Source organism: Pan troglodytes, chromosome 9 (genome assembly GCF_028858775.2).
Source record: "Pan troglodytes isolate AG18354 chromosome 9, NHGRI_mPanTro3-v2.0_pri, whole genome shotgun sequence".
In the NCBI taxonomy this organism is placed as follows: Eukaryota; Metazoa; Chordata; class Mammalia; order Primates; family Hominidae; genus Pan; species Pan troglodytes.
In genome coordinates, this window is record NC_072407.2 from 65,408,077 (window position 1) to 65,429,742 (window position 21,666).

The following is a 21,666-nucleotide window of genomic DNA, read 5'->3' on the forward strand; positions in this document are numbered from 1 at the left end:
TGGATGAAGCTGGAAACCATCATTTTCAGTAAACTAACATAGGAGCAGAAATCCAAACACCACGAGTTTTCACTCATAAGTGGGAGCTGAACAATGAGAACACATGGACACAGGGAGGGGAACATCACACACCAGGGCCTGTTGGGGGATGTGGGGGCAAAAGGAGGGAAAACATTAGGACAAATACCTAATGCATGTGAAGCTTAAAACCTAGATGATGGGTTGATGGGTGCAGAAAACCACCATGGCACATGTATACCTATGTAACAAACCTGCATGTTCTACACATGTATTTCAGAACTTAAAGTATAATTTAAAAAGTTTAAAAAATGGAAATAATATCAAGCATCATCCCTTACCACAATGGAATTAAACTAGAATTCAGTAACAAGAGAAACTTTAGAAACTATACAGACACATGGAAATTAAACAGTATGTTCCTGAATGACCAGTGGGTTAATGAATAAATGAAGACAGAAATTAAAACTATCTTGAACCAAATGAAAGTGGACACACAACATACCAAAACCTATGGGACAGAGAGAAAGTGGTACTAATTGCAAATTTATAGCAATTAGTGCCTACATCCAAAATGTATAAAAACTTCAAATATTGGCAGGCACAGGGGCTCACGCCTATAATCTCAGCAATTGGGAGGTCAAAGTGGGTGGCTCACTTGAGGTCAGGCATGTAAGAGCAGCTTGGCCAACATGGTGAAAACCTATCGTTACTAAAAATGCAAAAATTAGCCAGGCATGGTGGCACATGCCACCCAGCTACTTGGGTGGCTGAGGGAGGAGAATCACTTGAACCTGGGAGCTGAAGGTTGCAGTAAGCCAAGATTACACCACTGGCCTCCAGCCTGGGTGACAGAGTGAGACTCCATCTCAAAAAAACAAACAAGCAAGCAAGCAAACAAACAAATAAAAAAAACTAAACAATCTAATGATGTGTCTTACAGAATTAGAAAAACAAGGGCAAACCAAACCCCCAAAATAGTAGAAGTAATAAAGATCAGAGGAGAAAGAAATGAAATTGATAGAAAACAATACAAAAAATGAACAAAAGCTGGCTTTTTGAGAAGATAAACAAAATTGACAAACTTTTAGGCTAAGAAAAAAAGAGAGAAGACTCAAATAAAATCAGAAATGAAAAAGGTGACATTACAACCAATACTGCAGAAATTCAAAGGGTTATTAAAGGCTGGTATGAGCAACAGTATGCCAATACATGATAAAAGCTAGAAAAAATGAATAAATTCCTAGTCACATGCAACTTATCAAGATTGAACCATGAAGAAATTCAAAACCTGAACAGACCAATAAGAAGTAATGACATTGAAGCCACAATACAAAGTCTCCCAGCAAAGTAAGCACAGGAACTGATGACTTCGCTGATGCATGTTAACAAATATTTATTGGTTTTTATTTATATTTTAAAATTTTTTGAGATGCTGTCTCACTGTTTTGTCCAGGCTGGAGTGCAGTGATGCTTTCATGGCTTATAGCAGCCTCAACCTTCCAGGCTGAGGTGATTGTCCCATCTCACCCCCTGAGCAGCTGGGACCACAGTCTGTACCACCACACCTGGCTAATTTTTAAGATTTTTTTTTTTTTTTGTAGAGATGGGGTCTATGTTGCCTAGGCTGGTCTTGAACTCCTGGACTCAAGCAATTCTTCTGCCTCGGCCTCCCAAATTGCTGGCCTTACCAAACATTTAAAGAACTAGTACTAATCCTACTCAAACTATTCTGAAAAAATACGGGAGGAGAAAATACTTTCAAACCCATTCTATGAGGCCAGTATTACTCTGATACCCAAACCAGACAGAGACAGATAAAAAAGAAAACTACAGGTTAATATCCCTGATGAATATTGGTACAGAAATCCTCAATGAAATACTAGCAAGCCAATTTCAGTGACACGTGATGAAGATTATTTTTCATGGCCAGGCAGAATTTATGACCAGGAATGCAAGGATGGTTCGACATATGCAATTCAACCAATGTGATACATCCTATCAACAGAATAAAGGACAAAAACTGCATAATCATTTCAGTTGATGCTGAAAAAGCATTTGATAAAATTCAACTTCCCTTCATGATAAAAACTCAAAAAAATCTGGGTATAGAAGGAACATACCCCAATATAATAAAAGCCAGATATGATAGACACATAGCTAGTACCATAGTAAGTGGATAAAAACTAAAAGTCTTATCCCTAAAATTCAGAAAAAGACAAGGATGCTCATTTTCACTACTGTTATTCAACATAGTACTGGAAATCCTAGCTAGAGCAATCAGACAAGAGACAGATATAAATGGCATCCAAATTGGAAAGGAAGAAGTTAAATTATCTTTGTTTACAAATGATATAAGCTTATATTTGGGAAAGCCAACACTCCACAAAAAACTGTGAGCTGATAAACAAATTTAGTAAAGTTGCAAGATACAAAATCAACATAAAAAATAAGTGGCATTTCTATATGACAACAGTGAACAATCTGAAAAATAAATTAATAAAGTAATACCATTTGTAATAGGTACAAATAAAATACCCAGGAATAAATTTTTAATCAAAGAAGTGAAAGAGCTCTACAATGAAAACTATAAAGCACTGATGCAAGAAATCAAAGAGAACACACAAAAAATGAAAATATATTTCATGTTCATGGATTGGATTAATCAGTATTGTTAAAATGTCCATACTACCCAAAGCATTCTACAGATACAATGCAATATACCAATGATATTCTTCACAGAAATAGAAAAAATAGTCTTAATGTTTTAATGGAACCACAAATGACTTAGAATAGCCAAAGCTACTCTGAGTAAAAAGAATAAAACTGGAGGAATCATGTTACCTGGCTCTAAATTATACTACAGAGCTGTAACTACCAAAACAGCATGGTACTGGCATAAAGACACAGACCAATGGAACAGAGTAGACAAGCCAGAAATAAATCCCTACATCTACAGTGAACTGATTTTTGACAAAGGTACTAAGAACATACTTTAGGGAAAAGACAGTTTCTTCAATAAATGGTGCTGAGAAAACTGGATATCCATTTGCAGGAGAATGAAACTAAACTCTCACCATATAAAAAATCAAATCAAAATGGATTAAATGCTTAAATCTAAGATTGCAAACTATACATCTACTATAAGAAAGCACTGGGGAAACTCTCCAGGTCATTGGTCTGGGCAAAGATTTCTTGAGTAATATGCCAAGCACAAGCACAGGCAGACAAAGTAAAACTGGATAAATGGGATCACATCATGTTAAAAAGCTTCTGCACAGTAAAAGATATAATCAACAAGGTAAAGAGACAGCCTGCAGAATGGGAGAAAATATTTGCAAACTACTCATCTGACAAGGGATTAATAACCAGAATATATAAGGAGCTCAACTCTCATACACAGTTGGAGGGAATGTAAATTAATACAATCACTTCGGCGAATATTTTGGAGGTTACTCAAAAAACTGAAGATAGAACTACCATATGATCCAGCAATGTTACTACTTGTTTTTTTTTTTTAAATTACACTAGGTAAGTGTTTATTAAATTAATGCTACTCTTCAAAAGTTGCATATAATATTACACTAGGCAAGAATTAATGCTGCTATTCAAAAATTGTATATAATATTACACTAGGTAAGTGTTAATTAAATTAATGCTGATATTCAATTATTAATATCAAACAAATTAGAAATAAAGCATAAGTGTTAGCTTTATATGGATCACTACTATAAGGTAAAAAGATTCAAAAAGCCCAGGAGTTCCATATGATCCAGCAATGTTACTACTTGGTTTTTATCCAAAGGAAATGAAATCAATATTTGAAGAGATATCTGCACTTCGTGTTTATTGCAGTAACATTCACAATAGCCAAGATATGGAGGCAACCTAAGTGTCCATCTACAAATAAATTGATGAAGAAAAGGTGATATGTATACATGGAGTACTATTCAGCCATAAAAAGAATGAGATTCTATCATTTGCAGCAACACGGATGAAACTGGAGGTCATTATGTTAAGTGAAATAAGCCGGACACAGAAAGATGAACTTTTCATCTTCTCAGGAACATTTGTGGGAACTAAAAATTAAAACAATTGAATACATGGAGATAAAGAGTAGAAGGATGGTTAGCAGAGACAAGAAAGGGTAGTTGTGGAGGGGGAATAAGGTTGGTTAGTGGGTACGAAAATATAGTTAGATAAAATGAATAAGGTCAAGTGTTTGATGGTACAACAGTGTGACTAAAGTGAACAATAATATATTGTACATTTAAAAATGACTAAAATAGAATAATTGAATTGTTTATAACATGAAGAAAGGATAACTGCTTGAGATCATAGATACCCCATTTACTCTGATGTGATTATTATGCATTGTATGTTTGTATCAAAATATTTCACATACCCCATAAATATTTATAACTACTATGTACCCATAATAATTAAAATAAAGGAAAAAAGAAATGGCTTTGGAATACTGTTATGAAAACATGGCCTAGAGATGGTTTCTTAAGATCCCAGAAAGAAAAAAGAGTCAGTGTATTATTCAGAAACAGGGGGCCCTCTAAAGAGATTAAAAATGTGTCTCTCAATAAAAAAAATACAGCCTCTAGGATACTTAGATGCATTGGTCTCTCACCCATCTCAGCAGGAGCCATAGGTAGAATAGAGCTTATCTCAAAGATGTTTGTTGCTGTGAATTTTGTCTAATAAAAATAAACCCCAATGGGTTGACAGGTGATCTGCGATGTTTTTGAGAAATCTTTGGTGGAAAAAACACTGCACACATGATAGCGTGGGATAGAGACAGTACAAAATGAAAAAGGCTGTGTAACCCCACAAATCTTGCTGGTGAAAAGCTGAATAAGAGTACCATTCAGCTGCAAACATGTTCTTTTTCATGAGAGGAAAGAAAACTCATAAATTGTATCCAAGAGGGAAGAGATTGTAGCAGAGAGCCAAATTGCTTTCATTTTCCATGCCTTGAGACCTAATCAAGGAACTTCTAACATTTGCCTGGCTGCACTTCATAATTACTCTGAACTCCTTGTACCTCACATCTCTCCCATTTTGATCAGGAATATCTACAGTAGTTATTCCATGCTGCTATCATTATTGTATTTTGGATGTGTTGGAGACAGATGTCTTGTGTCTTTAGTTTCACAGGTCAATTTATACAAACACAAAGGTCCTATAGTTAGAGAACTACATATAAGTAGGCTTGTTCACACTCGAACTTAATTGAAATTCTGGACTTTGAGCATATGCTATAATGAAATAATACTTTTCCAGATATTGTACATGTGTCAATTTACTTAGCATATCAGAGGGATGAAATCATTTGGGGCCAGAGGCTAGAATCTTTGTGTTTTCCTTTACTAACATGTTCTTCTACAGGGCATTTGCTCTCTTTCAGGACTGACATGTATTTATTAGTTTTGCTTATACCAACCAGTTCATTTTATCCCTGAAATGCTATTTGTCTTCCTTCTTACCAGCTAACTCCTAATCCTTTTCTGACCTATTAAGGCTAAAGTGGATACTTCCTCTGTGTTTTCTCAAAAATACTCTGCATATAACCATATTATAGCACCTATTCTATATTATAATGATCTCTTAATTTTTGTGTCCCATAGTAAAATTTAAGTTCTTTGAGGTCAGAGAGTCTGACTTATTCTCTTATCAACATCTAACAATACCCTGGTACACCCTGGTAGGCAATAAGCATTTTTAAAGGAATGAGTGAAAGAGTGCTTGAATGAGCCACGTCAGGCTCTGGCTTCCAGTCATGAGAAGAAAAACTTCAAAAAAAGAAAAATTCTCAGCTGTTTTTCTGGCACACACAATATTAGTACCCCTGATGAAGACAATGTAAATGCCAAAAAGGTCTTTTATCTATTTTACTGCTGTATCCACGTTGTGTAGAACTTTATTTGACTTATATTTGGTGCTCAACGGGATATTTATTAAATTATTGAATAAATACATAAAGGGTCAAAATCACATTTAAATCTATCTTCTGTATGATTAATTATGATTTATTTTATTGGCTTTCTTATTTTCCCCAGAGGGGACCATGAGTCAGTAAAATAGTGAGAAATAAATTGTGTTTTGATTACTTTCCCCTATATGTCTAGGGTAAGAGCATGAAAATTTCCCAATTTAATTAAACAATTATATCCACTTCTCCCAGTATATTTCAATATCTATATCCAAATCATTGACAAAAGGAAAGATATATATATTTTATCAGGACAGAGATGTAAGACTCCACTCACAGAAGTCTAATTCTGTCACTCCAGGAACCTAGACTAGTGTGATTGTGAGGTCATGTTTTCATTTAATCACAGCAATCATTTCCCCTTTCCAGATCACCTCAGTGGTCAGTGTCTCTTCAGTATTCTTTTTTCCATTTATGTGTGCAACTCTTCTAAGCTCCTTTAAGCCCTCATCTAGCTGATTGTTGATAATCAGCCACCGAGCAGACTCCACCATCTTCCTGATGAAAGAAGACAACATAGGTATAGTAAACAATTACTTATTTGGCACTTAACCTTTAACATGAAATTCCTTTCCCCTTTGATTTAATACAGACATTATAAATTATAGTAGAGTCATTTCTGAGCAAATTGGCCTCCTCTGCCGGACTCCTAGGGTGAAGGATGTATCTGGCCATCAATAAGTGTTTGTTAAAGTGATTATACAGAACCATGAGTGTATTAGTCCATTTTCACACTGCTGATAAAGACATACCTGAGACTGGGTAACTTATAAAGAAAGAAAGATTTAATGAACTCATAGTTCCACATGGCTGGGGAGGCCTCAGAATCATGGTGGCATGTCTTACCTGGTGGCAGGCAAGAGAAGCAAAAGGGGAAACCCTTATAAAACCATCAGATCTCATGAGACTTATTCACTACCATAATAACGGTATGGGAGAAACCATCCCTATGATTCAATTATCGCCCACTGGGTCCCTCGCTAAACCAGATCATTCTGCCCTGGTCCCTCCCAAATCTCATGTTCTCATATTTCAAAACCAATTATGCCTTCCCAACAGTCCCCCAAAGTCTTAATTTTTTCGGCATTAGCTCAAAAGTCCACAGTCCAAAGTCTCTTCTGAGTCAAGGCAAGTCCCTTCTGCCTATGAGCCTGTAAAATCAAAAGCAAGTTAGTTATTTCCTAGATACAATGGAGGTATAGCAGTGGGTAAATACACCTGTTCCAAATAGGAGAATTTGACCAAAATGAAGGGGCTGCAGGCCCCATGCAAGTTCAAAATCCAGCAGGGCAGTCAAATATTAAAGCTCCAAATGATGTTCCTTGATTCCATGTCTCAAATCCAGGTCATGCCGATGCAAGGGTTGGGTTCCCATGGTCTTTGGCAGCTCTGCCACTGTGGCTTGGACAGGGTACAGCCCCTCTACTGGCTGCTTTTGCAGTCTGGCATTGAGTGTCTGTGGCTTTTCCAGGCAAATGGTGCAAGCTGTTGGTGGATCTACAGTTCGGGAATCCAGAGGACAGTGGCCCTCTTCTCACAGCTTCACTCAGCAGTGCACCAGTGGGGACTCTCTGTGGGAGCTCTGGCCCCACATTTCCCTTCTGCACTGCCCTAGCAGAGGTTCTCCATGAGGGCCCTGCCCCACAGAAAACTTCTTCCTGGACATCTAAGCATTTCCATACATTCTCTAAAATCTAGGTGGAGGTTGCCAAACCTCAATTTTTAACTTCTGTGCACCTGCAGGCTCAATATCATGTGGAAGCTGCCAAGGCTTGGGGCTTGCATCCTCTGAAGCCACAGCCCAAGTTGTCCCTTGGCCCTTTTTGGCCATGGCTACAGTGGCTAGGACTCAGGACACATGCCCCTAGGATGCACACAGCAGGGGGTCCCTTGGCCTAGCCCAGTGAGTCATTTTTTTTCTCCTAGGTAAATAGGCCTATGATGGGAGGGGCTGCCCAAAGGTCTCTGACATGCCCTCGAGGCATTTTCCTCATTTTCTTGGTGATTAGCCTTTGGCTCCTCATTACTTACGCAAGTTTCTGCAGTAGACTTGAATTTCTCCTTAGAAAATGGGTTTTTCTTTTCTATCACATCATCAGGCTGCAAATTTTTCAAACATTTATGCACTGTTTCTCTTTTAAAACTGAAATTTTTTCTTTAAAATTTTATTATTATTATACTTTAAGTTTTAGGGTACCTGTGCACAATGTGCAGGTTTGTTACATATGTATACATGTGCCATGCTGGTATGCTGCACCCATTAACTCGTCATTTAGCATTAGGTATATCTTCTAATGCTATCCGGCCCCCCTCCCTCCACCCTACAACAGTCCCCAGTGTGTGATGTTCCCCTTCCTGTGTCCATGTGTTCTCATTGTTCAATTCCCACCTGTAAGTGAGAACATGCGGTGTTTGATTTTTTTGTCCTTGCGATAGTTTGCTGAGAATGATGGTTTCCAGTTTCATCCATGTCCGTACAAAGGACATGAACTCATCATTTTTTATGGCTGCATTGTATTCCATGGTGTATATGTGCCACATTTTCTTAATCCAGTCGATCATTGTTGGACATTTAGGTTGGTTCCAAGTCTTTGCTATTGTGAATAGTGCTGCAATAAACATACGTGTGCATGTGTCTTTATAGCAGCATGATTTATAGTCCTTTGGGTATATACCCAGTAATGGGATGGCTGGGTCAAATGGTATTTCTAGTTCTAGATCCCTGAGGAATCGCCACACTGACTTCCACAATGGTTGTCACTAGTTTTCCACTAACAGTGTAAAAGTGTTCCTATTTCTCCACATCCTCTCCAGCACCTGTTGTTTCCTGACTTTTCAATGATCGCCATTCTAACTGGTGTGAGATGGTATCTCATTGTGGTTTTGATTTGCATCTCTCTGATGGCCAGTGATGATGAGCATTTTTTCATGTGTTTTTTGACTGCATAAATGTCTTCTTTTGAGACATTTATGTGTCTATTCATATCCTTCACCCAGTTTTTGATGGTGTTGTTTGTTTTTTTCTTGTAAATTTGTTTGAGTTCATTGTAGATTCTGGATATTGGCCCTTTGTCAGATGAGTAGGTTGCAAAAATTTTCTCCCATTTTGTAGGTTGCCTGTTCACTCTGCTGGTAGTTTCTTTTGCTGTGCAGAAGCTCTTTAGTTTAATTAGATCCCTCTGTGAATTATGGCTTTTTGCTGCCATTGCTTTTGGTGTTTTAGTCATGAAGTCCTTGCCCATGCCTATGACCTGAATGGTATTGACTAGGTTTTCTTCTAGGGTTTTTATGGTTTTAGATCTAACATTTAAGTCTTTAATCCATCTTGAAGTAATTTTTGTATAAGGTGTAAGGAAGGGATCCAGTTTCAGTTTCTACATATGGCCAGCCAGTTTTCCCAGCACCATTTATTAAAATAGGGGGTCTTTTCCCCATTTCTTGTTTTTGTCAGGTTTGTCAAAGATCAGATGGTTGTAGATGTGTGGTGTTATTTCTGAGGCCTCTGTTCTGTTCCAATGGTGTATATCTCTGTTTTGGTACCAGTACCATGCTGTTTTGGTTACTGCAGCCTTGTAGTGTAGTTTGAAGTCAGGTAGCGTGATGCCTCCAGCTTTGTTCTTTTGGCTTAGGATTGTCTTGGCAATGTGGGCTCTTTTTTGGTTCCAGATGAACTTTAAAGTAGTTTTTCCCAATTCTGTGAAGAAAGTCATTGGTAGCTTGATGGGGATGGCATTGAATCTGTGAATTACCTTGGGCAGTGTGGCCATTTTCATGATATTGATTCTTCCTGTCGATGAGCATGGAATGTTCTTCCATTTGTTTGTGTCCTCTTTTTTTTTTTTTTTTTTTGAGCACTGGTTTGTAGTTCTCCTTGAAAAGGTCTGTCACATCCCTTGTAAGTTGGATTCCTAGGTATTTTATTCTCTTTGAAGCAATTGTGAATGGAAGTTCACTCATGATATGGCTCTCTGTGTGTCTGTTATTGGTATATAGGAATGCTTGTGATTTTCGCACATCGATTTTGTATCCTGAGACTTTGCTGAAGTTGCTTATCAGCTTAAGGAGATTTTGGGATGAGACGATGGAGTTTTCTAAATATACAGTCATGTCATCTGCAAACAGAGACAATTTGACTTCCTCTTTTCCTAATTGAATACCTTTATTTCTTTCTCCTGCCTAATTGCCCTGGCCAGAACTTCCAACACTACATTGAATAAGAGTGGTGAGACAGGGCATCCTTCTCTTGTGCCAGTTTTCAAAGGGAATGCTTCCAGTTTTTGTCCATTCAGTATGATATTGGCTGTGGGTTTGTCATAAATAGCTCTTATTCTTTTGAGATACATCCCATCAATACCTAGTCTGTTGAGAGTTTTTAGCATGAAGCGCTATTGAATTTTGTCAAAGGCCTTTTCTGCATCTATTGAGATAATCGTGGTTTTTGTCATTGGTTCTGTTTATGTGATGGATTACGTTTATTGATTTGCATATGCTGAACCAGCCTTGCATCCCAGGGATGAAGCCGACTTGATCGTGGTGGATAAGCTTTTTGATGTGCTGCTGGATTTGGTTTGCCAGTATTTTATTGAGGATTTTCACATCGATGTTCATCAGGGATATTGGTTTAAAATTCTTTTTTTGTTGTGTCTCTGCCTGGCATTGGTATCATGATGTTGCTGGCCACATAAAATGAGTTAGGGAGGATTCCCTCTCTTTCTGTTGTTTATAATAGTTTCAGAAGGAATGGTATCAGCTCTCTTTGTACCTCTGGTAGAATTTGACTGTGAATTTGTCTGGTCCTGGACTTTTTTTGGTTGGTAGGCTATTAATTATTGCCTCAATTTTATAGCCTGTTATTGGTCTATTCAGAGATTCAACTTTTTCCTGGTGTTTAGTCTTGGGATGGTGTATGTGTCCAGGAATTTATCCATTTCTTTTAGATTTTCTAGTTTATTTGCATAGAGGTGTTTATAGTATTCTCTGATGGTAGTTTGTATTTCTGTGGGATAAGTGGTGATATCCCCTTTATCATTTTTTTGCATCTATTTGATTTTTTTTCCTTTTGTCTATACATTTCTTTTATTATTATTATTATTATTATACTTTAAGTTTTAGGGTACATGTGCACAATGTGCAGGTTAGTTACATATGTATATATGTGCCATGCTGGTGCACTGCACCCACTAACTCGTCATCTAGCATTAGGTATATCTCCCGATGCTATCCCTCCCCCCTCCCCCCACCCCACAACAGTCCCCAGAGAGTGATGTTCCCCTTCCTGTGTCCATGTGTTCTCATTGTTCAATTCCCACCTATGAGTGAGAATATGCAGTATTTGGTTTTTTGTTCTTGTGATAGTTCACTGAGAATGATGATTTCCAATTTCATCCATGTCCCTACAAAGGACGTGAACTCATCATTTTTTATGGCTGCATAGTATTCCATGGTGTATATGTGCCACATTTTCTTAATCCAGTCTATCATTGTTGGACATTTGGCTTGGTTCCAAGTCTTTGCTGTTGTGAATAGTGCTGCAATAAACATACGTGTGCATGTGTCTTTATAGCAGCATGATTTGTAGTCCTTTGGGTATATACCTAGTAATGGGATGGCTGGGTCAAATGGTATTTCTAGTTCTAGATCCCTGAGGAATCGCCACACTGACTTCCACAATGTTTGAACTAGTTTACAGTCCCACCAACAGTGTAAAAGTGTTCCTATTTCTCCACATCCTCTCCAGCACCTGTTGTTTCCTGACTTTTTAATGATTGCCATTCTAACTGGTGTGAGATGATATCTCATTGTGGTTTTGATTTGCATTTCTCTGATGGTGAGTGATGGTGAGCATTTTTTCATGTGTTTTTTGGCTGCATAAATGTCTTCTTTTGAGAAGTGTCTGTTCATGTCCTTCACCCACTTTTTGATGGTGTTGTTTTTTTCTTGTAAATTTGTTTGAGTTCATTGTAGATTCTGGATATTGGCCCTTTGTCAGATGAGTAGGTTGCAAAAATTTTCTCCCATTCTGTAGGTTGCCTGTTCACTCTGAAGGTAGTTTCTTTTGCTGTGCAGAAGCTCTTTAGTTTAATTAGATCCCATTTGTCAATTTTGGCTTTTGTTGCCATTGCTTTTGGTGTTTTAGACATGAAGTCCTTGCCCATGCGTATGTCCTGAATGGTAATGCCTAGGTTTTCTTCTAGGGTTTTTATGGTTTTAGGTCTAACATTTAAGTCTTTAATCCATCTTGAATTGATTTTTGTATAAGGTGTAAGGAAGGGATCCAGGTTCAGCTTTCTACATATGGCTAGCCAGTTTTCCCAGCACCATTTATTAAATAGGGAATCCTTTCCCCATTGCTTGTTTTTGTCAGGTTTGTCAAAGATCACATAGTTGTAGATATGCGGCGTTATTTCTGAGGCCTCTGTTCTGTTCCATTGATCTGTATCTCTGTTTTGGTACCAGTAACCATGCTGTTTTGGTGACTGTAGCCTTGTAGTATAGTTTGAAGTCAGGTAGCGTGATGCCTCCAGCTTTGTTCTTTTGGCTTAGGATTGACTTGGAGATGCGGGCTCTTTTTTGGTTCCATATGAACTTTAAAGTATTTTTTTCCAATTCTGTGAAGAAAGTCATTGGTAGCTTGATGGGGATGGCATTGAATCTATAAATACCTTGGGCAGTATGGCCATTTTCACAATATTGATTCTTCCTACCCGTGTGCATGGAATGTTCTTCCATTTGTTTGTATCGTCTTTTATTTCATTGAGCAGTGGTTTGTAGTTCTCCTTGAAGAGGTCCTTCACATCCCTTGTAAGTTGGATTCCTAGGTATTTTATTCTCTTTGAAGCAATTGTGAATGGGAGTTCACTCATGATTTGGCTCTCTGTTTGTCTGTTATTGGTGTATAAGAAAGCTTGTGATTTTTGTACATTGATTTTGTATCCTGAGACTTTGCTGAAGTTGCTTATCAGCTTAAGGATATTTTGGGCTGAGACAATGGGGTTTTCTAGATATACAATCATGTCGTCTGCAAACAGGGACAATTTGACTTCCTCTTTTCCTAATCGAATGCCCTTTATTTGCTTCTGCTGCCTAATTGCCCTGGCCAGAACTTCCAACACTATGTTGAATAGGAGTGGTGAGAGAGGGCATCCCTGTCTTGTGCCAGTTTTCAAAGGGAATGCTTCCAGTTTTTGCCCATTCAGTATGATATTGGCTGTGGGTTTGTCATAGATAGCTCTTACTATTTTGAGATACGTCCCATCAATACCTAATTTATTGAGAGTTTTTAGCATGAAGGGCTATTGAATTTTGTCAAAGGCCTTTTCTGCATCAATTGAGATAATCATGTGGTTTTTGTCTTTGGTTCTGTTTATATGCTGGATTACATTTATTGATTTGCATATATTGAACCAGCCTTGCATCCCAGGGATGAAGCCCACTTGATCATGGTGGATAAGCTTTTTGATGTGCTGCTGGATTCGGTTTGCCAGTATTTTATTGAGGATTTTTGCATCAATATTCATCAAGGGTATTGGTCTAGAATTCTCTTTTTTGGTTGTGTCTCTGCCAGGCTTTGGTATCAGGATGATGCTGGCCTCATAAAATGAGTTAGGGAGGATTGCCTCTTTTTCTGTTGATTGGAATAGTTTCAGAAGGAATGGTACCAGTTCCTCCTTGTACCTCTGGTAGAATTTGGCTGTGAATCCATCTGGTCCTGGGCTCTTTTTCATTGGTAAGCTATTGATTATTGCCACAATTTCAGAGCCTGTTATTGGTCTATTCAGAGATGCAACTTCTTCCTGGTTTAGTCTTGGGAGAGTGTATGTGTCGAGGAATTTATCCATTTCTTCTAGATTTTCTAGTTTATTTGCGTAGAGGTGTTTGTAGTATTCTCTGATGGTAGTTTGTATTTCTGTGGGATTGGTGGTGATATCCCCTTTATCATTTTTTATTGCGTCTATTTGATTCTTCTCTCTTTTTTTATTTATTAGACCTGCTAGCAGTCTATCAATTTTGTTGATCCTTTCAAAAAACCAGCTCCTGGATTCATTAATTTTTTGAAGGGTTTTTTGGTGTCTCTATTTCCTTCAGTTCTGCTCTGATTTTAGTTATTTCTTGCCTTCTGCTAGCTTTTGAATGTGTTTGCTCTTGCTTTTCTAGTTCTTTTAATTGTGATGTTAGGGTGTCAATTTTGGATCTCTCCTGCTTTGTCTTGTGGGCATTTAGTGCTATAAATTTCCCTCTACACACTGCTTTGAATGCATCCCAGAGATTCTGGTATGTTGTGTCTTTGTTCTTGCTGGTTTCAAAGAACATCTTTATTTCTGCCTTCATTTCGTTATGTACCCTGTAGTCATTCAGGAGCAGGTTGTTCAGTTTCCATGTAGTTGAGCGGTTTTGAGTGAGTTTCTTAATCCTGAGTTCTAGTTTGATTGCACTGTGGTCTGAGAGATAGTTTGTTGTAATTTCTCTTCTTTTACATTTGCTGAGGAGAGCTTTACTTCCAACTATGTGGTCAATTTTGGAATAAGTGCAGTGTGGTGCTGAAAAAAAAGTATTTTCTGTTGATTTGGAGTGGAGAGTTCTGTAGATGTCTATTGGGTCCGGTTGGTGCAGAGCTGAGTTCAATTCCTGGGTATCCTTGTTGACTTTCTGTCTCGTTGATCTGTCTAATGTTGACAGTGGGGTGTTAAAGTCTCCCATTATTATTGTGTGGGAGTCGAAGTCTCTTTGTAGGTCTTCTTTCTTCTTTATTAGTCTTGCTAGCAGTCTATGAATTTTGTTGATTGTTTCAAAACAGCAGCTCCTGGATTCTTTGATTTTTTGAAGGATTTTTGTGTCTGTATCTCCTTCAGTTGTGCTCAGATCTTAGTTATTTCTTGCCTTCTGCCAGATTTTGGATTTGTTTGCTCTTGCTTCTCCAGTTCTTTCAGTCTGCATCTTTTAATTGGGGCATTTAGCCCATTTACATTTAAGGTTAATATTGTTACGTGTGACTCCCAGCACTTTGGGAGGCTGAGGCAGGTGGATCATGAGGTCAGTAGATTGATACCATCCTGGCTAACATGGTGAAACCCCGTCTCTACTAAAAATACAAAAAAAATAGCCAGGCGTGGTGATGAGTGCCTGTACTCCCAGCTACTTGGGAGGCTGAGGCAGGAGAATGGCATGAACCCAGGAGTCGGAGCTTGTAGTGAGCCGAGGTTGTGCCACTGGACTCCAGCCTGTGTGACAGCAAGACTCCGTCTCAAAAAAAAAAAAAAAATATATATATATATATATATACACACACACACATAGTTACATGTGACTTTGATCCTGTCATTATGATGTTAGCTAGTTATTTTGCCTGTTAATTGATGCAGTTTCTTCATAGCATTGATGGTCTTTACAAGTTAGCATGGTTTTGCAGTGGCTGGTACCGGTTGTTTCTTTCCATGTTTAGTGCTTCCTTCAGGAGCTCCTGTGAGGCAGGCCTGTTGGTGGCAAAATCTCTCAGAATTTGCTTGTCTGTGAAGGATTTTATTTCTCCTTCACTTATGAAGCTTAGTTTGGCTGTATATGAAATTCTGGGGTTGAAAATTCTTTTCTTTAAGAATGTTGAGGCTGGGCACGGTGGCTCACACCTGTAATCCCAGCACTTTGGGAGGCTGAGGTGGGCAGATCACGAGGTCAGGGGATCAAGAACATCCTGGCTAATGCAGTGAAACCCCAGCTCTACTAAAAATACAAAAATCAGCTCGGCATAGTGGCACATGCCTGTAGTCCCAGCTACTCGAGAGGCTGAGGCAGGAGAATCACTTGAACCCAGGAGGCAGAGGTTGCAGAGAGCCACAATCGTGCCAATACACTCCAGCCTGGGCAACAGAGTGAGACTCCATCTCAAAAAAAAAAAAAAAAAAAGGGAATGTTGAATATCGGTCCCCTCTCTCTTCTGGCTTTTTGGGTTTCTGCCGAGAGATCCACTGTTAGTCTGATGGGCTTCCTTTTGTGGGTAACCCGACCTTTCTCTCTGGCTGCTCTTAACATTTTTTCCTTCACTTCAACCTTGGTGAATCTGACAATTGTGTGTCTTGGGGTTGCTCTTCTTGAGGAGTATCTTTGTCGTGTTCTCTGTATTTCCTGAATTTGAATGTTGGCCTGCCTTTCTAGGTTGGGGAAATTCTCCTGGATAATATCCTGAAGAGTGTTTTTCCAACTTGGTTCCATTCTTTCCGTCCCTTTCAGGTACACCAATTAAATATAGATTTCGTCTTTTCACACAGTCCCATATTTCTCAGAAGCTTTGTTCACTCCTTTTTACTCTTTTTTCTCTAAACTTGCCCTCTCACTTTATTTCATTAATTTGATCTTCAATCACTGATACCCTTTCTTCCACTTGATTGAATCAGCTATTGAAGCTTGTGCATGGGTCATGAAAATCTCATGCCATGGTTTTCAGCTCCATCAGGTCACTTAAGGTCTTCTCTACACGTTTAGCCATTCATCTAATCTTTTTTCAAGGTTTTTAGCTTCCTTGTGATGTGTTAGAATATGCTCCTTTAGCTCGGAGAAGTTTGTTATTATTGACCTTCTGAAGCCTACTTCTGTTAACTCATCAAAGTCACTCTCCATCCAGCTTTGTTCTGTTGCTTGTGAGGAGCTGCAATCCTTTGGAGGAGAAGAGGCACTCTGGTTTTTAGAATTTTCAGCTTTTCTGCTCTGTTTTCTCCCCATCTTTGTGGTTTTATCTACCTTTGGTCTTTGATATTGGTGACCTACAGATGGGGTTTTGGTGTGGATGTCCTTTTTGTTGATGGTGATGCTATTCCTTTCTGTTTGTTAGTTTTCCTTCTAACAGCCAGGTCCCTCAGCTGCAGGTCTGTTGGATTTTGCTGGAGGTCCACTCCAGACCCTGTTTGCCTGGGTATCACCAGTGGAGGTTTTGCATAACAGCAAATATTGCTGCCTAATCCTTCCTCTGGAAGCTTCATCCCACAAGGGCACCTGCCTGTATGAGGTGTCTGTCGGCCCCTACTGGGAGGTGTCTCCCAGTTAGGCTACACAGGATTCAGGGACCCACTTGAGGAGGCAGCCTGTCCATTCTCAGATCTCATACACTGTGCTGGGAGAACCACTGATCTCTTCAAAGCTGTCAGACAGAGATGTTTACGTCTGCTGAAGTTTCTGCTGCCTTTTGTTCATCTATGCCCTGCCCACAGAGGTGGAATCTAGAAAGGCAGTAGGCCTTGCTGAGCTGTGGTGGGCTCCACCCAGTTCGAGCTTCTTGGCCACTTTATTTACCTACTCAAGCCTCAGCAATGGCAGACACCCCTCCCCCCACGAGGCTGCTGCCTTGCAGGTTGATCTCAGACTGCTGTGCTAGCAGTGAGCAAGGCTCCGTGGGCATGGGACCCAGTGAGCCAGGCACGGGAGAGTATCTCCTGGTCTGCTGGTTGCTAAGACCTTGGGAAAAGCACAGTATTTAGGCAGGAGTGTCCCATTTTACCAGGTACAGTCTGTCATGGCTTACCTTGGCTAGGAAAGGGAAATCCCCCAACCCCTTGCATTTCCCTGGTGAGGCAACACTGTGCCCTGCTTCAGTTCACCCTCCATGGGCTGCACCCACTGTCCAAGCAGTCCCAGTGATATGAACCAGGTACCTCAGTTGGAAATGCAGAAATCACCCATCTTCTGCATCGATCACACTGGGAACTGCAGACCAGAGCTGTTCCTATTTGACCATCTTGGAATGGAAGACCCGGTTTTGTATTTTTATATGGGCAGATGTAGAATTCTCTGTTGACAGATTTTTTTTTCAGTTTACTTGTACAAATAGCACCAGAGGACCCCAGCCCCATGCAGATGGCAGCCTGTTGGGGAGGTTGTACCATTCCTTCTGTCCTCACGTTGGTAGACAGAGTTATCCACTCTGAAGTCTTCGTAGGGGCTTGGGCACGTTTGGGAGCCTGAGCTGGAACTGAAGCTGGAGCTGCAGCCTGGGCCTTGGTTTGACCCTTGGCCTTGACCTTTGGCTGGCACTGCCCAAGCCCCTTGACAATGTGGGCAAGAGCCTACTTCCCAAGCTTGAGGTGGGCAATGTAGGCAAGTCAATCGAGCTTGTTGCTGACACTCTTTGGGATCTTGGGCTTAACTTCGTTGGGCTTTATGAGGGCCTTGATAGCCTTGGCATGTGCACTCATGGCCTTGGCATTGTTGACCTGCATCTTCTTTAGGCCCTTCTTGATGTGCTTCTTGGCAAAGCACATATTCTTCAGGAACTTGGGGTCCACACCCTTAAGAGATTCATATCTTTGTGATCAGGGTTTCTTGATACCATTTCTGTGCCGTTTTTCGGACTGGTTGTGTTTGGTATGGTTCTTGGACTTGGTTATGTCTGCACCTTAAGCCGCAGCTCCTGAAGCACCTAGAACCAGAAGGCTCTGGCAGATTTTTTTTCCAACACTTTGAATAATTAATCCCACTGCCTTGCAGACTCTGTTTTCTGTTGATAAATCAACTATTAATCTTATTGAGGATCTCTTTTCCATGATGAGTTAGCTTTTCTTTTGATGGTTTTAAAAATCTTTCTTTGGATTTTGGTAGTTTGATTATACTGTGTCTAGGTATGGATCTTTTCAGTTTATCTGAATTACAGTTTTTGAATTTCTTGGGTGTGTAGATTAATGTTTCCAACATATTTGTTTCATTAGCCATTATTTTTAAAAATATACTTTGTTCCTTTTTCTCAGCCCTCGCCTTCTGGGACTACAAAATGCATATGTTGATACCCTTGATAGAGTCTCACATGTCCTCAAAACTCTGCTCCTCCTTACTTATTTTATTCACTAAACTGGATAATCTCAATACTGTCTTCAAATTTACTGCTTATTTTCTGCCTGCCCAACTCTTCTGTTTTGACCATCCAATAAATTTTCACTTCTGAACATTTCAACTCTAGAATTTCTATTTGGCTCCTTTTAAACATTTCCATCTTCAATGATGTTTTCTATTTGGAGACATCTTTTTTTGTATTTTTTTGTTACTTATTTAGACATGGTTTTCTTTAATTCTTGAGCATATTTAACTTAGTTGATTCAAATCCTATGTCTCATAAGCCAACATCTGGCTTGTCAGGTATAGTTTGTACTGATTGCCTTTTCTTCCTGTGTAGAAGTCATGCTTTCATGATTTCTTCCATGGCTCCTTTGTTGAAAACTAGGCCTTTTAAACATGTAATGTAACAATTCTGGAAATCATATTCTTCCCTCTTTCTCAATGTTTGTTGTTGTTGCTCCCTGTTGTAGTGGTTGTTTGTTTGGTTAGTGGCTTTTTGTTAATGAATTCTGTAAAATCAGTATTCGTCATGTGTGGCCACTGAATCTCTACTTGGTTAGCTTAGTGCTCAGCTATTAAGTTAATTGTCTGCAACCAATACTTCTCCCAGTCTTTATTGAGAGGCTCTGAGTATGTGACACTCAGTCAGGCAGTTTACATCTCTGCCTTAGCCTCCACCAACTGCATATGCAGAGCCCCAAGATCATCCAGAGGTGAGAGCTTAGGGACTTCCCCTTTCACCTCATCTACCTTTTCTATCTTTGCCACCCCTGAGATGGCAAGACCAACTCCTCCTCTTCTTTCCTCTCCTCAGCCTACTCAACATGAAGATGTTAAGGATTAAGACCTGTATGATAATCCATTTCCACTTAATGAATAGTAAATACATTTTCTCTTCCTTACGCTTTTCTTAATAACATTTTCTTTTCTCTAGCTTACTTTACCATAAGAATATAGTATATAATGCATATAACACACAGAATATGTGTTAATAACTGTTTATGTTATTGTTAAGGCTGCCAGCCAAGAGTAGGCTATAAGTAGTTCAGTTTTTAGAGTCAAAATTTATATGCAGATTTTTGAGTGCATGGGGTGTTGGTGCCCCCAACACTCTGCACTGTTCAAGGGTCAACTGTATTTTGTTCCTCAGCTTCTAATTTTCAACTTTTTGTTAATTATATTATTTTCCCAAATTGTTATCCATCACTTCAGACAGCTGTGACCTCAAAACATTTGTCAGTAAATATGTTTGACAAATGCCTTATGAGGGGAGCCTTCTCACACTAGGCAACTTTGAGTCAGGTCAAATAGAGACAGCCTTCCAAATAGGGTCTTAGGGGAGCCAGCAGAAAGGTATAATAATGACAGCTTTTTGTGAATGAGGCTTTGAAATAACTCAAGCTCTGTCCTTCTCCCTCTAGTACCAAGAATGTTAGCTGTTATTTTTTTTCAAGGCTGCAGCATAGCTGGAGAGTAGGAACTGAAACTAAGATATGTTAAAAACATCCCAACATTCACTTTCTTACTGGGACTCAGTTTTTCTTCAACAAAAGATTCCCTAAATTGCTGCAAGTCTTTGGTTAATTTTCAGAGTTCTGAAAGAGATGATTTTGACAACTTTTTGCTAGTTTTGTGTTGCTTTTATGGAGGAACCAATTTTTGGAGATCCTACTCTGTCATGTTCCCTGAAGTCGCCCCCATCCTAACTCTTGGTGCTAGAGACAGCATGCTCTTCTAATTTTAAATAGTTATGTAGATAAATTTATTGTCTTTTCCTTATATTCAATCTCAGTTACAATGACAAAAGCCCCCAAATTATCTCCATCACATAATATTCCGAAAGTTAGATAAATAATACATTTGCTTCAAAAATAAGTGGGTATTTTTTCTATTAAGAAAAATAATTTCATGATAATTCCATGTCTAAAATAATGAATGCAAGGTGCCAGCCTCCCCACATATAGTGTCATCCTATTCCATTGTTTGCTTCTCAGGTGACACAATAGGTACTATGGACATCATGGCTCAGGACTAGGCCAGAGACCGAACAGATCCCAGGTGTCAGAATTTTCCTCTCTATGTCTACCATAGCCTCCCTTACAGGCAAAGAATGTGGAGATTGTTCATACCAAGAGGACAAGAAGAGGACAATTATGGGTGTAGACACAGTCAGTTGCAATATGCGCCAGTCCTGAATGGCAAAAGTCAGCCCTCCTAGGAGCATCTGCCCAACACTGTAGGAACATAAAACACCATTATTGTCATAGATCGCGACCGGGCCAATGTCCACTCTAAGCCTGGAAGAAAATATATACATAGTAATAATTTTAGACAAATGGTAATTTCAAGGTCAATTCAAGACATGGAGATGATAAAATGCTCAAATTATTGACTTACTGAGAATAAAAGTGTTTCCCAAAATAGTCATGGTGGAGAACCCTGCCAAGAAGCGCAGTATGCAGTAAACAAGGAAGGTGGGAGCGAAGGCCGCACAGGTGTTAGAGATGGCCAGCTGGAGGAAACACAATTTGCATATGATCTTCCGTCCAACCCTAAGAAATATTAAACCAGATAACGTTACTTAGGAACAAAAATAACACGTGGAAAACTTGACAAACAATGGCGCATCTTGAAATTAGGATAAATGTTTAACAAGTGGAACATGGTGCTTGACACCGGGTGGCATAATTATATTAGTGAGCAGCAAAAATCACAGATGTAACCCTCCCTATTTGTCAGTATGAGAATGTTGTCAAAGCTCTCACCAAACCATCACTGGGAGGACTCTTTCGCCATATGAAGCCATATAAAAGAAGATGAAATATGGGAAGTTGTCC

At 39.2% G+C, this 21,666-nt stretch overlaps 1 protein-coding gene, 1 long non-coding RNA gene and 1 pseudogene across 2 annotated transcripts in view; 1 reads left to right on the forward strand and 2 right to left on the reverse strand.

The window, feature by feature from the left end:
• LOC134807254 (uncharacterized) overlaps nt 1–21,666 on the forward strand; it is a 209,688-nt gene that overhangs the window by 169,088 nt on the left and 18,934 nt on the right. The window lies entirely within an intron of this gene.
• Nucleotides 1–21,666, reverse strand: part of SLC22A24 (solute carrier family 22 member 24) — a 69,559-nt gene that overhangs the window by 23,185 nt on the left and 24,708 nt on the right. Inside the window, 4 exon segments of the mRNA XM_063782989.1 lie at nt 6,394–6,517; nt 20,959–21,079; nt 21,082–21,126; nt 21,227–21,381. Of these exon segments, the coding sequence (XP_063639059.1) occupies nt 6,394–6,517; nt 20,959–21,079; nt 21,082–21,126; nt 21,227–21,381 (445 nt within the window).
• On the reverse strand, nt 17,354–18,986 carry LOC104001208 (large ribosomal subunit protein eL29-like; annotated as a pseudogene).